Raw genomic sequence first — 18352 nt, forward strand, 5'->3', positions numbered from 1 at the left:
CCGGCAACCACATGGTGGCTCACAACCATCTGTAATGAGGTCTGGTGCCCTCTTCTGGCCTGCAGACATACACACAGACAGAATATTGTATGTATAATAAATAAATAAATAAATAAAAACATTTTTTAAAAAAAGATTCCTATTATCCTGCTAAAACAAGACCTGAACAGTTAATACATCACTGGGCATGCTAACATAGGAGGGGGAAATTTCATAGGGTCCCACCAGTAAACAAAGAACTAGAGGCAGCTGAGGAGTGCTGGGAGTGGGAAAAAGTAGTCTTCCTCAGGCATTAACCTTTAATTGGTTAGCCAATATCAGATTGTCAGCCTTGGAATTATGTTCACACCAAATGGACTAAACCTAAGCAGAGTATATATATGTATGTATATATGCACACTATATATACAATTAGAGGAAAAGAGGTAATAAATTTGAAAGGAAGCAGGATAAGGGAGGAGCTGATATTGGAGGAGTTAGAGGGAGAAAAAGAAAGTGGGAAGTGATTTAATTATATTTTAATTTCAAAAAATTAAAAAGATACCCATTATCTTCTAATGACTTGATAATTATTTAGTGATGAATAGTATTCTACTGACTGTTTGAAACACAGTTTATATAAACATTCATCCATTGTTTTAAATTATTTTTATTGTTTTATGTGTGGGTGTTTGGCCAACACATACATCTACCTGTGCACTATGTGTATGCAGTGCCCATGGCCAGAAGGGGACGTTGGGTTTTTAGGCATTGGAGTTACAGATGTTTGTGAGCTGTCATGTGGGTGTTGGGAATCAAAGTATGTCTTTTGGAAGAATAGTCAGTGTTCTTAAATGCCAAGCATCTCACCAGCTCCAACCTATTCATCAACTGGAAGACTTTCCTGCTGCTCCTAATGAACACAATGCTAGTAGTATCCACACACAGGTTTTGGTGTAGACACATCTTTTCAGTTCACTTAGATAAAAATCAGGAATATTGTTTTCCTTATATCTTTTTATTTTATTTATTTAATTTTTTTAATTAAAAATTTCCACCTCCTCCCCTCTTCCCATTTTTCTCCCCTTCTCCCCATTCCCTCCCTCTCCCTCTCCAGTCCGAAGAGCAGTCAGGGTTCCCTGCCCTGTGTGAGGTCCAAGGTCCTCCCCCCTCCATCCAGGTCTAGGAAGGTGAGCATTCAAACAGAGTAGGCTCCCACAAAGCCAGTACATACAGTAGGATCAAAATCCAGTGCCATTGTCCTTGGCTTCTCAGTCAGCCCTCATTGTCAGCCACGTTCAGAGAGTCCGGTTTGATCCCATGCTCATTCAGTCCCAGTCTAGCTGGCCTTGGTGAGCTCCCATTAGATCAGCCCCTACCGTCACAGTGGGTGGGTGCACCCCTCACAGTCCTGACTTCCTTGCTCTTGTTCTCTCTCCTTCTGCTCCTCATTTGGACCTTGGGAGCTCAGTCCAGTGCTCCAATGTGGGTCTCTATCTCTATCTCCATCCATCGCCAGATGAAGGTTCTATGGTGATATGCAAGATATTCATCAGTGTGGCTATAGGATAGGGCCATTTCAGGCAACCTCTCCTCAGCTGCCCAAGGAACAAGCTGGGAACATCTCCTTGGGCACCTGGGAACCCCTCTAGAGTCACTTCTCTTGCCAACCCTAAAATGGCTCCCTTAATTAAGATATATACTTCCCTGCTCCCATGACGGCTGGGATGGAGGAAGGGTGAAAATCAGGAATATTGTATATGGTAAGAATATGTTTGAGGTGAGAAAGAACTGCCTAATTCCCCGTGCCTTTTTACATTCCCACTAGCAATAAATTAAAATGTCTTTCATATATTCTTACCAATATTTGACAGTGTTAGTCTTTAGGGTTTTGTTATTTTAATTTCCAGTTGCCTGATGATGTGTGCCATGTTGCTCTTTCTGGGCTTACTTGCCAGCCCCCCCCCCTGCCGTGTGTGTGTGTGTGTGTGTGTGTGTGTGTGTGTGTGTGTCTGAACCCATCTCCCCAGTGCTGGGATTGTAAAACCTCTCTACCTTTGTTTCCTCTTTATTCTCTTCTTGCTCCCTCTCTCTCATTTTATGGCTCTCTTTAGTCTGGACTATGGCTAACTGGGGGTTCAGTTTCCAATCAGCACCCAGGATATGCAAAAAAAATCTACCAGTGCAATGAGAACTAAACTTCTCTATCTAAAGGGAAATAAAGAAACACACCCTTTCTAATGGCAACTTTCTCTTTACTTCATCTTGAAAAAAATCTTTCTGAGAATTTCTCTGTCCCACATATCTCCACACAGCCATACTCTTACACACACACACATTTACACATCTTTTACATGGTTATACATCTTTCTTTTTCATACATGTCTCTTCTACATTTCTTTTTTTACAGCTTCATCTTCCTTTCCTCCCCACAGCTATAATCTTCATCCATTCTTCCCGTAGTATCATACCTTCAGGTTCCTTCTTGCATGTTTCAGCACTCACAGCCTCACTCACATTGTGCATAGCCCCCTTTCCTGCCATGCCCTACAGAATCTGACACAATTTCTTCCTCTACACCGCTATGCCTTTCCTCACAGCCAAACTCTGGACAATTACATGTCACATTTTCAGGGCTTGACCCATTCTTGCAATACAAGATAAGTCATGTAGTTTCTCTTAGGCTAAAGATGGCACATTGACCAGCCAGTGAGTCACTCTTGGCTCTACACATAGCTCTCTGCTGGTGAGAGTTCCCAGACAGTAAACAATTGGCTGAACCTTGAGCCTGAGCTTGAGCCCGTGACTATGTGCAAAAATGTAATGTCTGCTAAAGTTGCTGCTGTCCTGACCTTGAATAAGTAAAACACCTGGGAAAATGACCTCGTGTATTTGTCTCTAGGACAACCAGATATTCATCTTCAGGGGCAACAAGATTGCTTTGAGTTTGCTCTGGAGTCCAAAATTAGCTGTCTCTGTAAAAGGCTGGCTTTGTGGCTGAGAATTACATGTCAGTCTGAGCAATGTAAAATACCCTAGTATTATTTCTATCATCAAAATTATACAGTTAAGTAGAAATCATCTTCCTGACCGTCACAGCTATATGTGTGCCCAATAAGTGTAAAACACACCACCAAAGGGAAGAAAGAACCCTACAGCTGTTCTTCTTAGGAAGACATAGTAGTGACACCTGAGAAAGTTGTGGACAGAAACAACCAGTCATTTACAGCTAGTAAGCCCACAGCATTGCCAAGTGGGGTTTACCAACAGGAATTATATGTCTGATGCGAGAACTTATTAAATACTAGTTGTCACTGCTGTGCACTCCCAAAGCCCCTTACAACCAGAAGCTCTTTGCACTGGACCCTTCCAGATGCCTCTGATTATTCTGTCCCTCTTATCGAGAGCAAATATCCACCATACTTAGGAGCAGTCATGACCTTATTTTTCATTTTTTTCATTTAAATGTGAAGTGTTAAATTGCTTTTTAGGAAACTTGTCTTAATTTACAAGCATAGGTGTAGCCAATGTGCATCTATTTCCATTTAAGTATCATCTCTGCTGAACTGTGACATTTAAAAATACTCATAGGCTGGGGTGTGGATCAGAGGTAGAACATTTGTCTAACATGCACGGAGTTCTAGGTTTGATTCCCAGCACTAAAAAGATGATATATAGATGATAAATAGATTGATGATAGATAAATTGATGAGAGATAGATATATGTTAGATGATAGATAATCTCTGCCTATTTTAAGTGTGAAAATTTATGTTGTATATCTCATTTTGTTAGCAACTAAAATCTTTGAACAACTGTTTGTCAAGTAGTAATTTGGTAGTTGGTATATTACTATTTTCAATCCTAGTATGGGTATATTTTATTTGTAGATTGTATGTTAATATGCCTGCTTATTTAAACCACTGGGATATCCATTTTTTGTTTATTGGTTTGTTTTTAGTAAAAATGGACTTGGAATCATCAGAAAATTATTAGAACACACCAAAGGTCCTTTCGGATTCCAGACCTCGATTCTCACAGAAGTGGTTGAGCCTTTTGGAATAGAATCGGATCAGGAGAGCCAATGCGTATCTGCTTCTCTTTCCATTTCACGTTTTAAAAACCATTTTTATCGCATTACTATTACAACACAAGGTAAGACACGATTTACTTTGTAGCTTTGAAGCCTGTCCTGGAACTAGCTTTTGTAGACCAGGCTGTCCTCAAACTCACAGAGATCTGCCTGCCTCTGCCTCCCGAGTGCTGGGATTAAAGGCGTGCACCACCAACGACAAGCTAGAATGAGTTACAACACAAGGTAAGTATAAAAATACAATCTGTTTCTGATGGCTACAAAACATTGCATTTGGGAAGACTTCATGTTCCTTTATAATATGTTTTGTGTGTGTGTGTGTGTGTGTGTGTGTGTATGTGTGTGTGTGATTGGAGATTGAACCTAAAGCCTTGTATATACTAGGGAAGTAGGCTACCATTACAGGAACTATCCTTACTCTCCAATTCTAGTCCAACTGTCAACTAACCAAAATTTTCAGATACTCAGGTTGCAGGATGTTTATAACATAATAATCACTTATATATTATTAGTAGTAGTATTTATTATCCATCATAGTGAGACTTATTTTGTTTTAAACAGTGGCCAGAAGAAGTAAGAGAAAATAGGATTTTTGTGTCAATTAAAAATACATTTGAAATGTATTTTTAATTTTTTAAGAGGCCAGGAATGATGATGTAACACCTCTAATCCGAGCATTTAGGAGGTAGAGGCTGGCAGATCATTGTGAGTTTCTGGCCAATCTGATAGAGATATCAAGTTCCAAGCTAGCCAAAGGGGCATAGTGAGAATTAGTGCCAATTCTTTTCATAGAATTTGACATTTTTGCCCTACCTAATAAAAATGAATTTGAAGGAGGTGGTGGTGGCACACGCCTTTAATCTTAGCACTTGGGAGGCAGAGGCAGGCGGATCTCTGTGAATTCAAACCCAGCCTGGTCTACAAAAGCTAGTTTCAAGACAGGCTCCAAAGCTACAGAGAAACCTGTCTCAAAAAACCAGAAAACAAACAAAACAAAAAAAGAAAAGAAAAAAGTAAAAGAAGAGATTTTGAATCTATTATGATAAAAGACATCTTTATTTATAATTATTATAAGATGTTAATAAGGTTTGGGGCTAGATAGATATATACTACTTTTCTAGGAGACCCAAATTCAGTTCCTATCACCAAACTCAGTCACTTAGAACAGCCTGGAACTCCAACTCCAGGGAATTCATTGCCGCTGCTCTCTGAGGACACCTATATTCATACAAACACACATAACTACACATAATTAAAACCTTTTTAATTTAGTAAAAAATTTAGGTTTTACTTTGAGTTACTGGTAAGCCATTACAGGGTTTTGCTAGAAAATCACTGGTCTCATTTGAGTTTAAGAAGATCTCTTTGTCTTTGTGACTAGACAGCTGATATAGACAGGCCACAGCGGAAAGCAGAGAAGCCAAATGAAGGCAAGTCATCAGGTGGGAGGTCATGTCAAACTTTAGGTTCCTATTACTTCTCCAGTTGTCAAACCTGCACCTTGTCAAACCAAGCATGCACAAGGCTCTGGGTTCAATCTCCAGCACACAGAGAGGTAAAAACAGAGGAAGAAGTACTGTAGTAAACCCGAATACCACCAGGTGGTTCATTTGGGATTCTGAGACAGGAGAATCATGAATTCAAGGTGACCCTCAACTACAGAGCAAGAACCTGTATTGTTTTTCCTTTTTATTGAAAAAAATCATAAAATATATTTTGATCAAGTTTCTCCTCCCCCTAATTCTTCCTCCCCAGCATTTTATTCTTCCAACTTTATGTCACCTCTATAAACCAACAACCAATGCACAATGTTCTCCCACACAAAACAGAAACCAAAATACACAAACAAAAGATGAATAAAACAAAAATACCCAAACAAAGCAAAATAAGACAAAAAGCCTACAAAAATACCATTGAGTTTGCTCTGTGTTAGCGAACTATTCCTGGGCATGAGACCTACCCTGCCTGAGCAGACTCTGTGTGTGTCATGTTCCCATATCTACTGTGAGCAGGGCCTCTGATGAGGGCTGAGTGAAGCACTGATACATAGGCACAGAGGAAGTCATTACAAGTCATTTTATTGCTGTGCTCCTTTATCTGAATAATAGCATTTGGTTTCCCCTAAGCCATAGCGTATGCAGTCTCAGGCTCTTCAGCTCCTTAGCAGTGTCAGGAGTGAGTTCTATCTCACAGAATGGGCCTTAAGCCCAGTAAGAAATCCAGTTTTAATTTATGACAGATAGGATGCATTGTGTTGCTTCATTTTTCTTGTATCTGTTGAGACTTGCTTTGTATCCAAGTCCAAGATCAAGTTTGGCAAAAGTTCCATGCTATGCTGAGAAGAAAGTATATTCTTGGTGTTTGGGTGAAATTCTCTGTAGATGTCTGTTAAGTTCATTAATTTATGATATTTATCTCCAGCATTTTTCTGTTTAGTTTTGTCTGGATGACATGTCTATTGGTGAGAGTGGGGTATTGATGTCACCACTATCACTGTGTGGTGTCAGTATGTGATTCTAACTATTGTAGTGTTTCTTTAATTAATTGGGTACCATTGTGTTTCCTGCATAAATGTTTAGAATTGCCATATCATCTTGGTGTATTTTTTCCTTTAGTGAGTATGTAGTGTCCTTCATTATCTCTTCTGATTAGTTTCAGTTTGAAGTATATTTTGTATGATAATACACCTGCCTGCTACCCCTTTCCATTCTTTTTGTTTGAGTTGATGCCTATTCTTGATAGTCAGATGTGTTTCTTGGATGCATCATAAAAAATGGCTTCTACTTTCAAGTCAAATCTGTTAGTCTGTGTCTTTTTATTAAGGAATTGAGAATATTAGTGTTGAGAATTATTGTGCAGTGTTTATTGAACTTTGTTATTTTGTTGTTATGATGTGGGTTTTTTCTCCCTCATTTGATTACTGTTCTGGGATTATTTATTCCTTGTGTTTTCTTGGGTGTAGTTAACCTCTTCAGACAGAAGCTTTTCTTTTAGTGCCTTCTAAAGATCTAGATTGGTAGATAGAAATTGCTTACATGTGGGTTTTATTATGGAATGTTGTTTTTTCTCCATTGATTGTGAATGATAGTTTTGCTGGATATAGTAGCTGGGGTTGGCATCTGAGATCTCTCAGATTTTGTAGTGCATCTATTCAGACCCTTCCGGTTTTCAGTTTCTACAGAGAAGTGAGGTGTTATTCTAGTAAGCCTTCTTTTTTTTCTAGAAAATTTTAACAGGTTTATTTATAATTTTTATAAAGTTGAACTGTTGAAATGTGTTCACTGAAACATTTTGCTTGCATTAATGCTTTACATCTTGCATTTATATTAAAAATTCACACACAAATGAAAATGGAAAAACTGCCAATACCTGATTTCTGTCCCCTATTTTTCCACTCGCAATCATATACTTAGGTACCTTTTGACCCCATGGAAAAAATATCTAACATTCAGAACTACTGATAACAGGAAGAAGAGGAAAAATTTTTTTTGAGAATGAAATGTTTCCCCTCATAGTGGACTCTTAAGCACGTTCTCCGCGCATGCAGCGTGCTAGCTGGATATCTTTTGGCATAATTGTTACACGTTTGGCATGGATAGCACACAGGTTGGTATCTTCAAAAAGGCCAACCAGATATGCCTCACTTGCCTCCTGCAAAGCACCAATAGCTGCACTCTGGAAGCTCAGATCTGTTTTGAAGTCCTGAGCAATTTCTCGCACCAGACACTGAAAGGGGAGTTTGGGGATCAGAAGTTCAGTGGATTTCTGATAGCGTCTGATTTCACGGAGTGCCACAGTACCAGGCCTGTAACGATGAGGTTTCTTCACCCCTCCAGTAGAGGGCGCACTCTTGCGAGCGGCTTTTGTAGCCAGTTGCTTCCTGGGTGCTTTACCACCTGTGGATTTACCGGCAGTCTGCTTTGTATGAGCCATGGTATGGGCACCTCCTTACTTACCCCTCTTCTCCTTCGGCTGGAGCTCGGCAAGCGAGAGGAGGCGTTAGAGAGCTGCGGTGGCGCGGCGATGGCTTCGAACACCTAGTAAGCCTACTTTTATATGTGACTTGGTCTTTTCCCTATCCAACATTTTATATCCTTTCTTAGTGGTTTGATTATCATGTGTCATGAGGATTTTTTTTTTATTAATGGATGTACCTCCTTTAAGTTAGGGAGATTTTCTTCTATGATTTTAAAGTATTTTTGAAAAATATTTTTTTTTTTTTTTTTTTTTTGGTTTTTCGAGACAAGGTTTCTTTGTGGTTTTGGAGCCTGTCCTGGAACTAGCTCTGTAGACCAGGCTGGTCTCGAACTCACAGAGATCCGCCTGCCTCTGCCTCCCGAGTGCTGGGATTAAAGGCGTGCGCCACCACCGCCCGGCTTTGAAAAATATTTTTGTAAACATGCTTTTCTATCCTACCCTGTACCTGGAAGTTTTCTGTCTTGGAGTGGCTTGGTCCCAAATATTCAGCAACCACTTCCCAAATTATCACACAGAGGTTTAATATTACTTATAAATGTTCCACAAATAGCTCAGGCTTATTACTAACTACCTCTTACATTTTAAGTTATTCATATTCCTTATTTTCACTCTGTTACATATCAGTACCTTTTCTCAGTATGGCATGCTTATCTTGCTCTTTTTGGGCCTGGTTAGCATCTCCTGACTCTACCTTTCTCCTTCCCATCATCCTTAATTTGGTTGCCCCATCTATTCTTCCTGCCTGGCTACTGGTCAGTCAGCATTTATTAAACCAATTAGAGTGCCAATCTTTACAGTGTACAAGAGGATTATTCCACAGCACTGCCTGGTCTGGCAGCTGATTGTAAGTAATGACTCAGAGGCTTAATATTAATTATAAACTGTTTGGCCTATAGTTCAGGTTTATTGCTAATTAGCTCTTACATTTAAGTGAATCCATTTCTATTAATTTATGTATTGCCATGTGGCCATGACTTTTACTGTTCTGCTGGTATATTGTTTTTTGGGCCACCGGTTTATGTCTCTCCCAACTCTGCTCTTATTTCTTTCTGTATTTACTTTGGCTTTCCCACCTAAGTATATTTTCTCTTGCTACAGGTCAAAGCAGTTTTTTTAATCAACCAATGAGAGAAACATATATTCACAGCATACAGAAGTGTTATCCACAGCATTTCCCCTTTCTGTATAACACAAAAGGGAGGTTTGAGGTTTAGCATAGTAAAATTACAGATAATAAAACAGTTATCAGTAAGAATTATAGTTGCAATATCTGGTGTATTTGCATTTGACATAATTAAAATATTTAATTATCTATCCTATATTGGTGAGTTTAAAGTTTTATATCTAATTTACCTTTTTATTATAACTAAGGAAAAATATAACTATCTAGTATTCAACTCAATCAAAGACCTGAGAAGGAAATAATATTACCTGAGTAAGCAGGAAGTTCAAATAAGCAACTTCCAAAAACACAAAAAAGTAAGAAATGACTGAAACAGCTAGCTGCTTTAGCAGTCACCCAAGATTTCTCTGTGATGTTAGGGCATCCATCTTTGGCTTAGAGGCCTGAATTATCTGACAGACCACTTTCAGAAGCAGAAAAATTTGAAGGACTATTTGCTATGTCTTGGCCAAGTTGGGCAGTCACTTTTGCTTGTGTCTTGCTTTTATGGAATAGACATTTTACTTACTGTCAGCAGTTGAGGCAAGGGCAGTTTTTATTCCCAATAGTCCAGTTTTTTCAAGAAGATAACAAACTCGAGGACTGAGCCAGTGGCCTGGGACAGAGCAGACCTGAGATAGCAGAACTCCACAGGAATAGGTACAGGGGAGCAACCACTGAGTGAGTGAACCAGAGCCAGAAACCTCTGAGGGTCTGGACATGAATCTGGGACCTCCAGAGAGTAGGCAGAAACCAGAGATCTCTGTGGGGCCAGGCTTGAGTCTGGGACCTCAGGGGGAGTAGGCTTGAATCAGGACCTCTGTAAGTCCAGGCATTGGTCTGGGATATCAAAGGGTATAGGCAGGAACCAGAAACGTCTGCGGGTCTCAGCGTGAGTTTGGGACCTCTCAGGGAGTAGGCCTGAGCCAGATCCTCTGTGGGTCTGAGTGTACCTGATCCTGGGAACCCCAAGGGAGCAGACTGGAGCCAGAGACCTTTGCAGGATCAACTTCAAGCCAGGGACTTCTTCAGGAGCAGATCCAGACCAGGATTTACAGAAATAGGTCAAATCCTGTAACCTAGACCAATGTAGGCCTGAGGCAAGCAACTCTACCTTGGGCTCGAGTGGGCCTGAGGCAACAAATTCCACAGGAGTGGGACTGAACCAGCTACCTAGGCTGGAGTGGGCCTGAAAAAGCAAGCTCCATGTGAATGGGAATGGATCCAGTACAGGACATTGGCGAACCAGGGCTGAGCCAGTGACCTGGGCCCCAGCAGACCTGAGACAGTGGAACGCCACAGGAACAGGTACAGGGGAGCAACTGCTGAATGAGTGAGCCAGAGCCAGAGACCATTGAGGGTCCAGACGTGAATCTAGGACATTCAAGGGAGTAGACCCAAGCCAGTACCCCTGTGGTTCTGGGCGTGAGTCTAGTACCTTCAAGGAACTAGGTCTGAGCCAGGGTCTCTGTGGATCTGGGCATGAATCTGAGACCTCTGAGAGAGTAGGCAGGGATCTCTGTGGGTCCAGTCATGAGTCTAGGACCTCAGAGGGAGTAGGCTTGAGCCAAGACCTCTGTGGGTCTGGACTTACCCAAACCTGGAAACTCTGAGGGAGTAGACCTGGGCCAGAGTCCCTTATAGGACCAACCCCAAGCCAGAGACCTTTGCAGGAATGAATCCAGACCAGGACATTTAGAGAAACAGGTCTGAGCCAAAAAACTCAGCTAGAGCAGGCCCGAGACAGCAAACTCCAAGGGAATGGAGCAAACTCTGGGAGTGCTGAGTAACTTCCAGGAATACAAAGTGACCAAAGGGGTAACTACAACCATGGCACTGCACTGACTGTACCATGAGGATCAACTATCTGAGCCTTGGATTCACTGGCATCTAGAATATTAATCAACAGAATCACAGCCAGCCCCAACCAGCCATATTAGAGGAAAAGATGAATAGATAAGGTAAGAACACACATAACACCATAAAGAGCAACATGACACCAGTAAAACCTAAAAACCCTATAGCAGGAAGACTTGAACAACCAAATATAAATGAAGCAGAAGAAAATGACCTAAAGAATAACTTCAGGAGAATGTTTGAAACTCTTAAGGAGGAAATGAGAAATTCCCTCAAAGAAATGGAGGAAAGACAAACAAAAAATTGGAAGACATCAGAAAACCCCTTAAAGAAACCAAGAAAAAGCAATTAAACATATGAAAAAACTATTCAAGACTTGAAAACTGAAATAAAGACAATAAAGAAAAAATGAACAGAGAAATAAGGGAACTAACCGATGTTATGACTCAAATGGACTTAACAGACATCTATAGAATATTCCATTCAAACATAAAACAATATACCTTCTTCTCAGCACCCCATGAAACCTTCTCAAAAATACTCACATACATGGTAACAAAACAAACCTCAACAGATACAAAAAATATGGAATAACCCTGTGTATCTTATCAGATCACAATGATTCAAAACTAGAAGTCAACAGCAATACTAATTTCAGAAAACCCACAAACCCATAGAAATTAATGCTTATCTGAAACATCAAGAAAGAAATTAAGGGAGAAATTAAAGACTTCCCAAAATTCAATGAAAATGACCACACAACATTCCTAAATTTATGGGACACAATGAAAGTAGTGTTAAGAGGCAAGTTCATAGCACTAAATGCCTACATAAAGAAGCTGGAAAAATCCCACACTAGTGAATTAACAGAACATTTGAAAACTTTCAAACAAAAAGAAGCAAACTCATTCAAGAGAACTAGATGGCAGGAAATAAATTGAGGGCTGAAATCAACAAAATAGAAGCAAAGAAAAGAATACAAAGAATCAATGAGACAAAGAGTTGGTTCTTCAAGAAAATCAACAAAATAGACAAACCTTTATCCAAACTAACCAAAAGGCAGAGAGAGAATATCCAAATTAACAAAATCAGAAATGAGGAGGGCAATATAACAACAGGCAGGGAGGAAATACAGAGAATCATGAGGTCATATTTTGAAAACCTGTACTCCACAAAATTGGAAAATTTAAAGGAAATGGACAGCTTTCTGAATAAATATTACTTACCAAAATTAAATCAAGACCAGATAAGCAAATTAATTCAGCTCAGAATTCTACAAGATTTTCAAAGAAGAACTAATATCAACAATCCTCAATTTATATCACACAATAGAAACAGAAGGAACATTGCCAAACTCTTTCTATGAAGCTACAATTACCCTGATACCCAAACCACAGAAAGACATTACTAAGAAAGAGAATTACAGACCAATCTCACTCATGAACATTGATGCAAAAATACTTAATAAAATACTGGCAAATCGAATTCAAGAACACATCAGAACCATCATCCAACATGATCAAGTAGGCTTCATCCCAGAGATGCAGGGATTGTTCAACATAAAAAAATCTGTCAATGTAATCCACCATATAAACAAACTGAAAAAATAAAAGCCACATAATCATCTCATTAGTTGCCTAAAAAGCTTTTGACAAAATATAACATCTCTTCATGATAAAGGCCTTGGAGAAAACAGGGATACAAGGAACATACCTAAACATAACAAAGGCAATATACAGCAAACCACAGCCAACATCAAACTAAATGGAGAGAAATTCACAGTGACCTCACTGAAATCAGGAGCAAGACAATGTTTTCCACTCTCTCCATTTCTATTCAATATATTTCTTGAGGTGCTAACTAGAGCAATAAAACACCAAAAGGCTATCAAAGGGAAAAAATTGGAAAAGATGTCAAACTCTCACTATTTGTTGATGATATGATAGTTTACATAAGCAACCCCAAAAATTTTACCAAGGAACTTCTACAATTCATAAGCACTTTCAGTAATGTAGAAGGATACAAAATTAACTAAAAAAATCAGTAGCTCTCCTGTATACAAATGATAAAAGGGCTAAGAATGACACCAGAGAAACCTCACCCTTCACAATAGCCACAAAAAGCATAAAATATCGTGGAGTAACTCTAACCAAACAAGTGGAAGATCTGTATGACAAGAACTTAAATTGTTTGAAGAAAGAGATTGAAGAAGACACCAGAAAGTGAAGTGGTCTCCCATGTTATTGGGTAGGTAGAATTAACATAGTAAAAATGGCAAATTTACCAAAAGCATTCTACAGGTTATATGCAATGCCCATCTAAATCTCAACAAAATTCTTCACAGACCTTGAAAGAACGGTACCCAATTTTACATGGAAAAGGAAAAAATACAGGATAGCCAAAACAATCCTGTACAATAAAAGAATTTCTGGAAGCATCACAATTCCTGATTTCAAACCCTACCATAGAGCTTCAATACTGAAAACAGCCTCGTATTGGCATAAGACCAGACAGGAGGACCAATGGAACCAAATTGATGATCTGGATATTAATCCATATACATTCCAAGACCTGATTTTTGACAATGAAGCAAAAACTATAAAATGGAAAAAAGCATATTTAATAAATGGTGCTAGCTAACTGGATGCCCACATGTAGAGGAATGAAAACAGATCCATATCTATCAACATGCACAAAACTCAAGTTCAAATGGATCAAAGACATCAACGTAAATCCAGCAACACTGAACCTTATAGAAAAGAAATTGGAAAGTACACTTGAATGCATTGGCACAGGAGACCACTTCCTAAATAGAACCCTAGCATCACAAACACTTAGAGAAACAATTAATAAGTGGATCTCCTGAAACTGAAAAGATTTTGTAAAACAAAGGACATGGTCAACATGACAAAACGACAGCTTACAGAATGCTAAAAGGTCTTCACTAACCTTACATCAGACAGAGGTCTGATCTCCAAAATATACAAAGAACTCAAGACATTGGTCCTCAAAAGAACAATAATCCAATAAAAATTGGAGTACAGACCTAAACAGAGAACTCTCAACAGAGGAATCTAAAATGGCTGAAAGACACTTAAGGGATTGCTTAGCATCCTTAGTCATCAGATAAATGCAAATCAAAACAACTCTGATTTCCATCTTACACCTGTAAGAATGACCAAGATCAAAAACATTGATGACAACTTATGCTGGAGAGGTTGTGGGGTAAAGGGAACACTCCTGCATTGCTGGTGGGAGAGCAAACTGGTGCAGTCGCTTTGGATGTCTGTATGGTGATTTCTCAGAAAATTAGGAGACAACCTTCCTCAAGACCCAGTAATCCACTTTTGTGTATATATTGAAAGGACGCTCAATCGTGCCACAAGGACATGTGTTCAACTATGTTCATAGCAGCATTGTTTGCCATAGCTAGAACCTGGAAACCACCTAAATACCCCTTGACTGAAGAATGGATAAGGAATATGTGGTATAGCAGAGAAAAAAAAAACGACATCTTGAATTTTGAAGGAAAATTGATGGAGTTAGAAAACATCATTTTGAGTGAGGTAACTGAGACACAGAAAGATAATTTTCACACCCTCACTCATAAGTGGTTTTTAAACATAAAGCAAAGAAAACCAGCCTACAATTCACAATCCCAGAGAAAGTAGACAACAATGAGGACTCTAAAAGAGACATACATAGTTTTAGTGTACATGGGAAGTAGAAAAAGACAAGATCTCCTGAGTAAATTGGGAGCATGGGGACCTTTGGAAGAGGGCTGAAGGGGAGGGAAGGGGTACGGAGTGGAGCAGAGAAAATGTTGAACTCAATAAAAATCAATAAAAAAGAAAACAAACTCTATATGGAGTGTCTTTGGTGCCCACTATCCTCTCAGGAGTAGATCAGTGTTGCTAGGAGCAGATGTATCTCATGTCAAAAGAATTCTAAGTTATGCAAACCTTTTTACAAGCCTTTTTCTGTATATCTTTGAAGTGTTTGAAGATTAACTATTTGGAGTATATCTTTATATATCCAAAAAGTCTTACTAACATTACTTTAAGTTGGACTATTATAGATGACTAACTGTATTTTTGTAAATGTGCATTTTAAATTATATATTACATTTTAAATTGAGCTGTATAAACACCATGTTAAACAAGAGTAGAAATGTACATATAGTATAACAAATTTAACATTAAATTTATATCAATAAACTAAAATCCATACTAATGAAAAATATTTTGAGATTAACAGTTTTTTGGATTAAAGCATATTCAATAATCTACCATTTCCCCCATCATTTCTATATCATATACCTCTTCCTTCCTTTCAAAAGAGATTGACTACAAACAATAACAGTTTGAAATCAACCCCCTTTAAATGGGGGTCACTATGTATACTATCATATCATCTGCAAATAGCAAAACTTTGACTTCTTACTTTCCAATTTGTATCCCCCTGGTCTCCTTTTGTTGTCTTATTGCTCTAGCTAGAGCTTATAGTACTATGTTGAATAGATATGGAGAGAGTGGACAACTATGTCTTGTTCCTGATTTTAGTGGAATCACTTTGAGTTTCTCTCCATTTAATTTGATGTTGGCTGTCGGCTTGCTGTATATTGCTTTTATAATGTTTAGATATGTTTCTTCTATCCCTGATCTCTCCAAGACCTTTATCATGAAAGGGCATTGGATTTTGTCAAAGGCTTTTTCAGCATCTGATGAGATGATCATATGTTTTTTTTCTTTCAGTTTACTTATATGGTGGATTACATTGACAGATTTTCATATGTTGAACCATCCCTGCATCTCATGAATGAAGCTAAATTGATAATGGTGGATGATTTTTGTTGATGTGTTCTTGGATTTGATTTGCTAGTATTTTATTGAGCATTTTTGCATCAGTGTTTGTTTGGGAGAGTGGTGGTCTGTAATTTTCTTTCTTGGTTGCATCTTTATGTGGTTTGAGTATCAGGGTAATTGCAGCCTTATAAAAAGAGTTTGACAATGTTCCTTCTGTTTCTATTGTGTGGAACAATTTGAGGAGTATAGGTATTAGCTCTTCTTTGATGTTTTGGTAGAGTTTTACACTAAATCCATTCACTTTTTTCTTCTTCTTTTTAGTTGGGAGACTTTTTATGACTGCTTCTATTTCCTTAGGGGACCAGATGTTCATCTGGTCCTGATTCTATTTGTGTGTAGCACATATTCTTAATGAACTTCCTGTAAAACACTGTTTTAGTTGTAACTGCAGTTTGGAAAATGTGTTCTCAGACTATGATCGTAGCTTCAAAACTCAGATGAAAAATTCATTAATTATGATCACATATGTTTAGTGAAAATTAACTATTTTCTTTCATACCAAATCTTCTGTTTTATCTCCAGATAATACAGTAATCTTTAAAAATTCAGATAGAGAAAAGACTGTGGTGAAACCTGGCTACAGCAGCTTCCTGATCACAGAAATTGAAGATTCAAAGAATGCTTTATCGCTGGCCACTATGCCTCTTACAGTAACATCAAATTTGACCTTTCCAGTACACTCTTGGTACTTATTTGACTTTGGCACAGTTAATGGACGGAATTGGAACATAATTTTAAGACCATGTAATTATTGGGTTCAACAAAATGATCATGATATGTTATCCCCCAACGTTGTGAAGTATATTGATGTGGGAAACAAAGTGAATTATGAGCTTAAGTTGATACCTAATACACGTGGTAAGTTGGATTTTTACTGAGAACATAAAAAGGAGTTTTTTCTTTTCTTTTGTATAAAACATAACTCTTTGATATTCATTTTGGCTTTCACGATTGCTAGGATTCTACTACTAACAGAAGTACATTCTAATTACGGTTAATGACTTCATTCTAGTTCTATATTAAATTTTTATAAATATTTTTAATGTTTATAGTTGCTCCAAAGTCTAGATAATAATCATTCTATAAAATGAGGAAATGAAGATAATGAGCAGTCAAAACTTCTATCATAGGATAACATAGATTTTTGTTGACCTTCTAAATGAAAACCTTTTCATTTCTTTGGTATGAAAATATTTGTCTTAGGTATTTTTTTAAAAAAATAGATTTACTTTTATTTTGTGTCTATGAGTGTTTTGGCTGAATGCATCTTCACCATATATCTGTCCATGGTTCAAAGAGGGTATCAAGCCCCCTGGAACTCAAGGACACATGTTGTAAGATACCATGTGCATGCTGGGAATCAAAGCAAGTTCCTCTATAAGATTCTCAAGAGCCTTTAGCCACTAAGCCATATCTTTAATCCCTACTGTAGGCATTTAATTCAAGCCAAAATGGATTTTACATAAAATACTATACTATATCTTAGATTTTAGTATATTTATTATAAAAGCCTGTAAGCCTAGACTGCCAAGATGTTTTAGCAAATTAGGGCATTTTTCCACCAAGACTGTTACCTGAGAACCACGATCAACACAGTAAAGGGAGAGAACTAAGAGCCAAGTCCCTTACGTAGTCCTCTGGCCTTCCCAAGAGCACCATCTCATGCACACACTCACATGAATACGCAAGACACACTCACTCACACTCACATATTATAAAGTGAGTAAGTACACAAATATACAATAATAATGAAAAATGTAAGGGCTCAGTGGATATAAACACTTGCCATGCAACTCAGACAACCCGAGTTTGGCCTCTGGATCCCACAATGGAAAGACAGAATTAATTCCCATAAGTGGTCCTCTGATCAGCATAAGCTTACCATGGCATCCATGGACCACACTTGAACACACACATACAATCATGTACACACAAGAGTAATGAAAGGCCTCTGTGCACGCATCCGAGGGATTATCTTGATTACATTAATCGATGTGGGAAGACCCATCTTAATTGCAGGTGGGCCCATTCACCTAGATTGTGTGAACTGGCACAAACAAGCTGAGAACCAGTGCGTATTAGTGTACTGCTCTCTACTTCTTGGCTGTAGATGAAATACCTGGCAGCTTCAACTTGACTTCCCCATCAGAATGGACTGCACATTGAACTGTGAACTGAAATGATCTCTTCCTTCTGTACACTCCGCTCATCAGGGTTTCTGTGGAGGTGGGAAAGCCAGGATTTTGTCTTTTAGTGTCCTGCTGGACCTAGTGAGAGTCTATGCTTTTTAACAAAAGAAGTTTCTAGGTGTCTGTTATGGGACATCAAGTCAGAGATGTCAGATGTTTTATCCCATTTGAGTCACGCTTTTTTTAAAAATTTTTTAAAAAAATTTCTCTTTTATTAAATTTTTTTTAATT

At 38.4% G+C, this 18352-nt stretch overlaps 2 protein-coding genes across 2 annotated transcripts in view; one reads left to right on the forward strand and one right to left on the reverse strand.

Moving 5' to 3' along the window:
* Positions 1-18352, forward strand: part of Catsperb (cation channel sperm associated auxiliary subunit beta) — a 185433-nt gene that overhangs the window by 138301 nt on the left and 28780 nt on the right. Inside the window, exons 17-18 of the mRNA XM_013349585.1 lie at positions 3939-4132; positions 16455-16790. Coding sequence (XP_013205039.1) covers positions 3939-4132; positions 16455-16790 — 530 coding nt within the window. The remainder of the gene's footprint in view (positions 1-3938; positions 4133-16454; positions 16791-18352) is intronic.
* LOC102002506 (histone H3.3-like) lies at positions 7285-8003 on the reverse strand. The gene has a single exon (XM_005343459.3). The coding sequence runs from the start codon at positions 8001-8003 to the stop codon at positions 7593-7595; it is 411 nt and encodes a 136-aa protein (XP_005343516.1). The 3' UTR covers positions 7285-7592.

The sequence above is a fragment of the Microtus ochrogaster genome, chromosome 1 (genome assembly GCF_000317375.1).
Source record: "Microtus ochrogaster isolate Prairie Vole_2 chromosome 1, MicOch1.0, whole genome shotgun sequence".
Taxonomy (NCBI): Eukaryota; Metazoa; Chordata; class Mammalia; order Rodentia; family Cricetidae; genus Microtus; species Microtus ochrogaster.

Excerpts from the sequence above, each read along its gene's own strand:
- LOC102002506 (XM_005343459.3), bottom strand. The coding sequence starts at position 8,003 with ATGGCTCATACAAAGCAGACTGCCGGTAAATCCACAGGTGGTAAAGCA.